The sequence below is a fragment of the Sinocyclocheilus grahami genome, unplaced genomic scaffold (assembly GCF_001515645.1).
Source record: "Sinocyclocheilus grahami isolate Dianchi unplaced genomic scaffold, SAMN03320097.WGS_v1.1 scaffold118.1, whole genome shotgun sequence".
NCBI classification, from domain to species: domain Eukaryota; kingdom Metazoa; phylum Chordata; class Actinopteri; order Cypriniformes; family Cyprinidae; genus Sinocyclocheilus; species Sinocyclocheilus grahami.
This window is the reverse complement of record NW_015505297.1, coordinates 1,933,121-1,943,265: the sequence shown is the minus strand read 5'-3', so window position 1 is coordinate 1,943,265 and position 10,145 is coordinate 1,933,121. Positions and strand designations below refer to the sequence as shown.

General features: G+C 39.3%; 2 protein-coding genes across 2 annotated transcripts in view; both read left to right on the top strand.

Annotated features, from left to right (window-relative positions):
* Nucleotides 1-6,645, top strand: part of LOC107589628 (AT hook containing transcription factor 1) — a 25,787-nt gene extending 19,142 nt beyond the window's left edge. Inside the window, exons 30-37 of the mRNA XM_016278126.1 lie at nt 1,960-2,241; nt 2,813-2,903; nt 3,017-3,114; nt 3,206-3,468; nt 3,568-5,584; nt 5,675-5,790; nt 5,885-5,955; nt 6,153-6,645. Coding sequence (XP_016133612.1) covers nt 1,960-2,241; nt 2,813-2,903; nt 3,017-3,114; nt 3,206-3,468; nt 3,568-5,584; nt 5,675-5,790; nt 5,885-5,955; nt 6,153-6,351 — 3,137 coding nt within the window. The 3' untranslated portion in view covers nt 6,352-6,645. The remainder of the gene's footprint in view (nt 1-1,959; nt 2,242-2,812; nt 2,904-3,016; nt 3,115-3,205; nt 3,469-3,567; nt 5,585-5,674; nt 5,791-5,884; nt 5,956-6,152) is intronic.
* A 73-nt stretch (nt 6,646-6,718) lies between these two features.
* Nucleotides 6,719-10,145, top strand: part of kif28 (kinesin family member 28) — a 10,953-nt gene continuing 7,526 nt past the window's right edge. Inside the window, exons 1-6 of the mRNA XM_016278179.1 lie at nt 6,719-6,996; nt 7,466-7,555; nt 7,723-7,914; nt 8,154-8,357; nt 9,344-9,379; nt 9,584-9,948. Coding sequence (XP_016133665.1) covers nt 7,481-7,555; nt 7,723-7,914; nt 8,154-8,357; nt 9,344-9,379; nt 9,584-9,948 — 872 coding nt within the window. The 5' untranslated portion in view covers nt 6,719-6,996; nt 7,466-7,480. The remainder of the gene's footprint in view (nt 6,997-7,465; nt 7,556-7,722; nt 7,915-8,153; nt 8,358-9,343; nt 9,380-9,583; nt 9,949-10,145) is intronic.

Genomic DNA, 10,145 nt, shown 5'->3' with positions numbered 1-10,145 from the left:
TTTTTATATATATATATATATATATATATATATATATATATATATATATATATATTATTATTTTTATTACCTGTGATTCTTTCTTTCAGGATTCTTTGATGAATAAAGAGTAAAAAAAAAAGAACAGCGTTTATTTAAAATAGAAATCCTTTTTTAACAATACACTACCTTTTAAAAGTTTGGGGTCAGTATCTTTTCTCTTTTTTTGAAATAAATTAATACTTTTATTCAACAAGGATGTGTTAAATTAATAAAAAGTAATAGTAAATACTTTTTTGATTATTAGATTGTTAGAAAAGATGCAGCCCTAGTTTTCATTCATCAATAAATCCTGAAAAAAGCATCACAGATTCCCCCCCAAATAAAAAAAAAAAATTGTATTAGTATTCGATTTAGATAGGATTGTATTGGAGCCTATGATCAAACAAAATGTTTGTATATAATAGTTTTATAAATTCCCATACATTCCTGGTAAGTTTCAAACTTGGAGTATTTCCAAAATTCCCCAGACGAAGTTTACCAGAAATTTTCCGCCCCTTTGCAACCCTAGTTATAAGTTCCTTTCTTTATGTCTCAAAAGACACTAGTAACATCTCCCTTGCTTTGTCACCAGGCTTCTGGACTTGGTTGTGCAGCCATCTTCCCACAATTCTCCAGAGAGCACTAATTTGCCTGGCACTCCTACAAGGTCCATTACCTCATGGGCTGGTCCGAAGAGTGTCAGCAAGGCTCCTGAGCTCAGTCTGCTACAAACTCCGCAAGTGGTAAAGGTGAGACCCTATGGTTTGTGAAACTTTGCACAAAAGCTCATAAACATATTTGTGACATTACATGTGCTGTATGTATTTCCTCAAGTGTTGAAAGAAATGACCCTCTTCATTATAAACTCGTTGGTTTTTAGAGAGCTCGAGCTTTGGCATCTGGCCCCGTTTTTTCAGCCTTCACCCCACAGTCTATTCTGAGGAGCAGCCTACGTCCCACTCCTGTGGCCACCCCGTCTGCCTCCCCAGGCCGTTCAGTCACTCCTCCTCTCCGCTCCAAAGAGAGCCGTATTACCTTCATAGAGGAGGCTGATTCGCCGGAAGCTTCCAAGGGCTCTGTCCACTGGAGCAATGGGGTAACATGCCATTTCTACATCTAAAATCAAATGTGAAATGAGCTTTGATGAAAAGGAATAAAAAAAAAAATAAGATTTTTTTGCTTTTTTTAAATATAGTTGTGGTTCTTTACAGATTCCAATAAGCAGGGAGCTCAATACACCTAAGGTATCTTCCCTACCTCCTGAAGCAAGTTTTGCAGCCTGGAGTGAACATTCAGATGCTGAAGAGGAAGAAGCAGATCTAAAGAGGATGTACAAGCCCTCACTAGAAGAGAAAGAGAATCCTGATGTGGAATCTGACAGTGGATCCTCTGTCAAAGAGATTCATGCAACGGAGTCCAAACAAGTGCTTCCCACTCTTGTGCGACGGCCTAGTCTGGGGCAAGAAGCAAGTCTTGTATCCAATCAGTCCGATACCACTCTTGAGTTCCATGATGCTCCTGCTCCTGAGGATTTTATGGCAACACAAGCAAACAACAGCGTGGATCGGGAGGTGACCGTAAAATTTCCAGACACTATGCCTCCTGTAGAAGACGGCACAACTGCAGAATTAGCCTCTGTTACGCTGCCTGAGGAAGAGCTGAATATAGCTCAGGAGAGTGATGCAGAGGAAGACTCGCCCCATGGAAAGAGACCTTCAGATACACAAGAAGCCCAAAGTAGGAGTGAGAAGCTTGAGGTGCATGTTGATATTGAGAACTATCGTGTGAGGGAAATAACTGAGGTGCAGATTGAGGAAACTTCAGAAGCTCATGTTCTGAAGCCGGATGTAGTTATGGAACCAGAGCTTGTTGTTCAAGTTCAGGAACCAAGCCTAGAAGCTTTGGCTGAGATTTCTAAACATCAGGAAATCCAGGAACCAAATGAAGCTGAAGAGTCACAAAACACATCCTCCATTTTTGTTGAAGCTCTCAGTGTTCCTCTTACTATTGAGCCCGTGAACCAGTCCATGGAGGAAAATGCTGCTTATGACACTATTGATGAACCAGCTATCACAAAAGTATCAGAGGCAGTACCAGAACAACTAGTCTGTGAGGCTTCTGTATATGAGATTCCAGCAGTTGAGTTGGTGAACCACAAACAAATGACTAATGAAGCTGAGATCAATGAAGAATGTAAAGAGGAATCTATGGAAACCTCAGGTACCCCTTTTTTTTTTTTTTTTGACATGCAATACCTTTCAAAACTTTGGGGTCAGTAAGAGTGTTTTTTTTTTTTTTTTTTTTTTTACTATAATGAATTATGCAGCTTTTAATTGCTTTAAATTAATCAAAAGTCACTAAATATATATAATGTTACAAAATATTTATTTTTTAAATTAATGCTGTTCTTTTGAATTTTCTCTTAATCAAGAATCCTAAAAAAAATTATTTGGGTTTCCACAAAAATATTCATTAGCTCAACTTTTTCAACATTGATAATAAAAATATTTTTTTCTTGAGCACCAAATCAGCATAATTTCTGAAGGACCATGTGACACAAGAAATTCAGCTTTGCCTTCACAGGGAAAAATGTTTTAAATTGTAATCTTTCACAAGGTTACTGTTTTTACTGTATTTTTTAAACTAATAACTGCAGTCTTTGTGAGCATAAGAGACTTTCAGAAATGTTTAAAAAAGTTCTGACCCCAAACTTTTAAAATGTATTGTAATTGTTTATGACTGATAATTGTAGTGGTAGGAAGTTAATGTCTAAAATGGATTTATATTTTAGATTTGGATGCCTTTGTGGAACAGCATTTATTTGGCCTGGATCAGTCTCCAACTTTAACCCGGTCCAGTATTAGGGAGGGATCACTCAAAAGGTGCTTGTTAATTACTTGCCCATCATGATTTCTGGGGTGCTGCTTTAATATGTTTCTCATGTCCTGCCTTTTTACCTTTTTTGACTTTTGTCGGTTCTGTCTACACCCTATAGTGAACCAGGTTGTGACATTAAGGAAGTTCAGCCCACTTCTGAGAATGCAGCAGATCTGAAAACACAAACATCAGAACCTGCTACCTCAGAGTCCAGATGTAAGTCCATCTCAGGTTTAACATTATAGTCTTTAACGTTAAACAACATGGTAATGATCCAGATCTAACCTCCATATAATTCTCCAAATAGCTGTAGTGAGCTTGAATGACACTGATGAGCTCTCCAGTGCCGAATTTTCAGAAGAGTCAGAGGATGAAGAAGAGTCTGGAGATGAGATGGTGGAGGACTCAGGTAGTGAGGTTGAGATTATAGATGAAGTAAAGGGTAATGGCAGGAGTAACCACCAGCCTGCTCCTGCCCTTTACATGGAGGAACTCCCACCACATGAGCAGTACCTCCAGGATCAAGCCAATGCGGTGCTGTCACTGGTCACACCTGAGGGACAGCTGAAAGTGCGTGCATCACTTGAATCTTATTTTGATGTTAAAACACTGACCTGTTGTACATGTACTTATTCTCCCATTGTTTTTTTTGTTTTTTTTGCTCTGCAGGTTCTAGACACTGACATGCCAGAAGGTGAAGTGGTAATGGTTGGCCTTGGCCCTGCAGATCTAGATGAGGAAGATGCAATGTGTTATACGGAGCTTAAGCCATCCACCACTCTCCTGGTGCCTGTAGAGCTGGCTGAGGAGCAGCATACACATCTTGTAGATGGAGGAACTTTACAGACCCTCTGCAGTGCACCAGATGGTACAATGCCAGAAGAGTCCGATGGCTTCACGCTCGTGCTTGATCCAGAAGTAGAGGAACTGCCTGACACTTCAGAGTTGGACCATAATGCAGCATTACTACCTCTTCTTGAGCCAGAAGAACCTCAGGATGTGGAGAATCAGCTTACAACTAACTCGGAGGTTGTCATCTTGGATCATACAATTCAAGTTACAGAAAACAGATTGGAAGACGTAAAAGACTTGGTATCAGACATTGAACCTGTTGTCATTGGTGTTCCTAAAATTGAAGACCAACCAGCTGAGGTCCTCCAGACAGTTGAACAAATAGTCACAACAGAAGCAGAACCTTCTCTTCAAGAAACAAAAGATCTTTCCAATGGTGACAATCTAGATTCTGGTTCTCGTGTCATGCAGGAAGAATCACATACTCCTATTCATGGGGAATTATTCAAGTCTTCTCTGCTAGAGAAAGCCTTGCCTTCAGAAGAGCTTTTAGGTAAGGTCAATGAAGTTTCTACATTGGACACAGAGGTGTCAACCATTGCAAAAGACATTATTACTGAGTCTAACCAAATAGACACTACACCTTTATTGGCTGGAGAAGTTGAGGAACTTTCCACAACCAAACAAATGGGAAGGCCAAAGTCGCCAGGAAGGCCAAAGTCACCAGGAAGACCCAAGTCACCTGCCAGAACAAAAGTTGAAAGATCTGGAAAAGATTTTGAGGAAGTTTTGGAGAACATTAAAGAGGTGCCATGCAGCCCGTCACGGAGAACTAGAAAAACCGTAGCATTCCCTGTACCCAACTTTGATGCCGAAAAGGATCTTACTGAAGAGGAACAAATGGATTCTCAAGTACCTTCAACACCAAGACGTGTTACAAGGAGTGGCAGGCAGCTCCAAGACTATCAAGTTCCTGTTACACCCAGAAGAAGCTCAAGAAAAGCAGATGCAGAACAGCGTTCTAATGAGAACGACCAAGACATGCCTTCTGAGAAAATATCAAAGCCTGCAAGTCCGGCACGCAAGACCCCACAGAAAGCTACACCTAGGAAAGGATCCAGAAGAACCAGGAGCACAGTGGTTGATGATAATGATGATGGTGAAGCTCTGTCCACTGACGACTCAGAAACACAGGTCAGACACAGTACCAAAAAATCCCAAGCACCAATCATTGAAGTTCCAGAAGCTCATCAAGAAGTCCCAGAGGAGACGATACAGCCTGCCAAAGCACGTAGTAGTCCTAGTAGGGTTACACGCAAGTCTACCAGAGGGCTAGCTTTAGAAAGTTTCCAAGATACTGCAGAAGAAGCCACAACTCTAAATCAACCTCTTCGAACTCCTCCAAGAAGCAGGAGAAAGACAGTGGCTGGCACTGCAGAAAAAGTGAACAATGCAACCTTTATTATTGATGATGCACAACTTCAGAGTGTTTCAAGACGACTTACAAGAAGCCGGCACTGGAATCAAGGTGAGGATCTTGACAAAGAAAGACCTGATTTGACTCCTCTGAAAGTGGAGACTGAAGCTAAACAAGCTGATGCCCTTGTAGAGCGACTCAAAGACGAGGAAGCCAGGGAGGAGAGTGTTCCTGTTGTAACTGAAATTATACGTGCCAAGAGAAGACCCACTAGATCAGCAGCACCTCCATCACAGAATGAAACGCAAACGGCAGACATTGAAGAATCAAAATTGGTGGTGTCCGATGAAATACAGGAACATGCAAGCAAGTCACTTGCAAGCGCTAGACGTACACGAGCAAGCAAGGTATCAGAACAAAACTCGATGGCTGTCGACGAATCAGTTACTCCCATAGCTGACCTGAAAAGAACAAGAGGTAGTCAATATTTTAATGCCTTGTTTTGCAGTAATTTACAACACTTTAATATGCCTTTAATCCAATTCATCTGCAATCTTTTCATTTTAGGAAGGAGAAAAGGAACTGTTGTACGAAATGAAGTTGACGTTCCAGAGGTTTTGTTGTCGTCTCCTGTGCCTCAAACACAAAGCTCAGGAGGTGAAGGTGATTCTCAATCCAAAGCGGTAAGCAGCTCTTCTATAAAGTTTGAGTACCAAAGCAGCTTTCATTTGTGCTTCATCACACTTTAAGCTTCATTAATTCTTCCATTTTTTGTAGGACAATGGCCCTGTAGATGGCGTTGCAGTTGAAACTGAGGTTATTAAGCCCAGAAAGAAGAGGACAACCAGGTGAATGGCCCATGTTGCACAAAGTCCTATTGATATTGTAATATAAGAAGCATGGTTCTAATCAAAGCAGGTTTTTGCATTTTTGGGCTACAATCTTAATCTGCCTGTCTGAGTAATTGAGTAATGTGTTGGTTGTGCATCACTTTGCTTTATTTTGATTATCTTACCCTAATTATTTTCTGTCATCTTTTTAAAAGAACAAAAGCTGCTCCTGAACCTCCACCTCCTGTTGAGATCAGTTTTCTCTCTCCCCTCGCCAGTCCGGCCGAACTGATCGCTAGAACTGAAAAGAGAACGGAAGAAAAGGAAACCCCTTCGCTGAGGATGAACCTACGCCGCAAACGCATGATGGATGCCATTTTTCCTAAACCCGTAACAAGGAGGAAGAAGCTTTGATTGTGAACGGTTTAATTTGGACTCATTTCCCAATTTGATTTCTTTTTCTGCTCTCCTTACTTCCTAAGAGCTCTACATCCTGCTGTTTTCTAATTAAGATAATCAGTGGATAATGTTTGGAATAAGCATCTAATTTGGGATGAATAATTTTGTATTATAAATTATGCTGTTTACAGTAAGGAACACTGAGGGACTTGAGCACCAAAAAAAGAGAGGTTTAGTTTTTAAATGTGTTTCTACTAATTGATGCAAATGTAAATAGCCTTTTAGGTATGTTATAAATAAAATTTGATACGTGTGTTATTTTGTTACTTGTTTTGTTTACAGGAAAGATTGTGCAACATGTAAAGTCAGATCAAACAATTATAAGGTTTATGGTTGTATCATATAGGTGGATACTTTACACTGGTTGAACGTGTAATAAAATCATCCATATTACATGGATGGACTAATTGCTTTGATGGTCTTAAGCTGGTGAACACAGCGTTTTGTTCATTGCAGACAATAATGTACATTTATTTTATTTTTCTTCAAACGCATCAGTTTTATTTTGAACAGCATTGTGGACTCATTTGTAATGCCTGTTTGCTTTCAAATACAGAACAAGAATTTACAATCTTTGATGTATTGTAGTTCTTCATAGAGGTACTGATTAGACAATTTTTACCACAAGTGTTTTCCTGCAAAAACGTGAAAAACATTTAAATGATTATTGTAACCAAGATGCAATACATGTATATTGCTTTAATGCTATTTATAGAGGGTTGTAATGGTGTTCTGTGTTCTTTACCAGCCCAAGTCAAGTCTGTAAATCTTAATTATGTGCAATAGCAGTAACGGCTATGTTTGCCTTAGCAGTTGCCAGTAATAACCAGCTGTTAAATACTAGGACAAGGAATTGTTCATCTAAAAAATGTCGCCACAATGACCTAAATGAGAAAGAGCACTATTTACCTCCATTATTAGAGCTTGGAGACTGGAAGTGATCTTTAGAGAAGCCAAGGCTACTGTATTATTCATCTGGCTGGGCCCTGGTAGAAAGAGAGAGTAACAAAGTGCTCAGGTTTCATTCACCCTGTCGCTCTGGCACTCATTCTGTGTTTTCTGTGTCCAGTGTATTCACGTGAGCATGAGGGCGAGGGGAATGGAAATGGCCAGCAAGGACTGTGTGAAAGTGGCAGTCCGGGTCAGACCCTTCAATAAGGTTAGTGCAGCTAGATCATCTCAACTGCAAAGATGTAGTGAGCTGTGCTTGAATTTGTTTTAAGGTTAATTTGATAAGCTTTTATTTGGATGTCCTCTATAACAATGCCTATTTGAAATGGAAGAACAGCTTTAAGCCTTTTAAAATTCAAGCTTTTTCTTATACAGAGGGAGCGGGATGCAGGTAGTCGCTGCATTATCTCAATGACCTCCAACAATATCAGTATTCAAGACCCTCGCAATCCGCAGAACAGCCGCACATTCACTTTTGACTTCACTTACTGGTCTCTCAGTGGCTTTAGTAGGAATAAAGATGGTCTGTTCGTACCTGAGGAGACAGGTGGGCGCTACGCTGACCAGGTAACAGATATCGGGTTATATAGGGGATATCTCATCTTGCAAAAGCAGATGCGTCTTTGTTCATGTTTGCAAATGTGATTGTAAAAGCTGCTTTTTGAAGTTTTAAAATCTTGCATCAGTCTACAATGTATTTATTGTGATAGTGTAATTGGTTTTGTAAACCCTGATTATCTGATAACAGCTGAACTAACAAAGTTCCTATTTGGTTCAATCCCTCTGTCCCTTGTGGTCATTATCAGGCGAGTGTGTTTCTGGATTTGGGGCAGGGCATCCATGATAACGCACTGCAGGGCTACAATGCCACATTACTGGCATATGGTCAGACTGGATCTGGGAAGAGCTACTCAATGGTTGGTTATGGTCCTAACAAAGGCCTTATCCCCACCCTCTGCGAGAGACTGTTTCAATCTATCAAGAGCATGCAAGATAGCAGGCAGTGTCAGGTTTGTCCATTATATTTACGTAACATCTCACTGTTTTGCCAAATTTACACCGCAAAGCTGGCTTCTGAAGTGGCATTTATGTGTCTTTATACTGACTGGTTAATGCTGCTCAGAGGTGGCGTAAATGCATTTGCACAGCAATGATAACCATATTCTTTGATACTAGGTGGATCAGAGCAGGCTTAATTAAGTCTGGCTTTTATGTATTATGCCTTTGCAAAATATTTTGAGAAGGCACAGAGCAGCCTTAACTTAGCTGTGCCTTTTGAAACAGGAAAAATGGGTGAAAATATTTTGCAGTAATGATTCAGTTTGCTTTTGATTCATATGAAATAATGCAATCATTGTTAAAGTTTGCTCTCAGTTTCTGTGAGATTTGGCTTGGTGTGATTAGGAATTATTTTCAAAACTATACTCAAGACAAGTGAAACTAGAAGGATAAATGACACCATAATGGAATAACCTGTTGACAAATACAGTAGGTTTAACATTCATTAGGATGAACACTTTCTGGTCAAAAAGCAATTATAATCAATTTTGTAATTGATGCAATTGATGTAATTTTCATTGTCAAAACTGTTCACCAAGAAAACAAAAATTAAGTATTTGAATTGCATATCAAATTTCCATTTGGATTACACTGTTTAACATAAACTAATGAACTTAATGTGATGCATATCTGTCAGACGTACTTAAATGAGACAGGTAAGAAACATAATATTTTTGTAATAGAACTAATGAACTGATTGTGCGGAAAAAAACAGGTTTATATAATTATCAATAAATCATATTTGTTTCAGTCTCGGTACATTTTAAGTAACTGAATATGGTTAGCTATATTTTAACCATGTTTATACTTTTTAACTGAATAAAAATGAATACATAAATCTAAATATTGTAAATAATAATAAAAAATGCATACATACAATAATACTGTTAACTGTTATATTTCATAAGAATAAAAACCTCTTTTTAACCAAATACAGGTATTCTTCAGCATGTTGGAAATCTACAACGAACAGGTAGGACTTCATCTTCATCTGATGCTTATGAATTCATGTTTAACTGTTTTGTATTTAATGGTTCGCAAAGTCTAGTCCCTAATTTATTTGTAATCGGTGCATAAGTGTAATATGGATGAAACCGTCTGCTAAATGATGACTAGCTGATGTTTGTCATTATGCAATATTTTACTTGACTTGCATGACACCTCAAACTGTGCTCAGGTTGTAGACCTTCTATCAAAGACCAGCCGATCTGCGGGTGGTCTTCGGGTGCGAGAGGACCAGCAGAGGGGCTTCTACGTGGAGGGGCTGAGGCGGGTGCCCTGCGACAGTGCAGCACAGGTGGAGCAGCTGATGGAGCAGGGAACACGCACACGCACCACGGTGGCCACACACATGAACGCCAACAGCAGTCGCTCGCACATGCTCATCGTCATCCAGCTCAAACAGGTGTCCATTCTACCAAGCATATCTCACGCTAGTCTGAAAATGTCTTTACTGGCATTGTTTACACATGGCATTAACCTGCAATCACTCATTCAGAACACAGCCTATTTACTTGCATTCATCCACATCAATAACCTTTTTTTTTTTTTTTTTTTTTCAGATAACTGATCTGAAATTTTTTCTCTCACACAATATTTGAAATTTAGGGCTATGTGATGAATAGAAAAAATGGTCGCAATTACAGTTAAACAATTAAACTGCAATTAAACAATCATGAAAATGTGTACACATTTCTATTTACTACTACTCCTGCTGTGTCAAAGGTTTCTGTTTACAA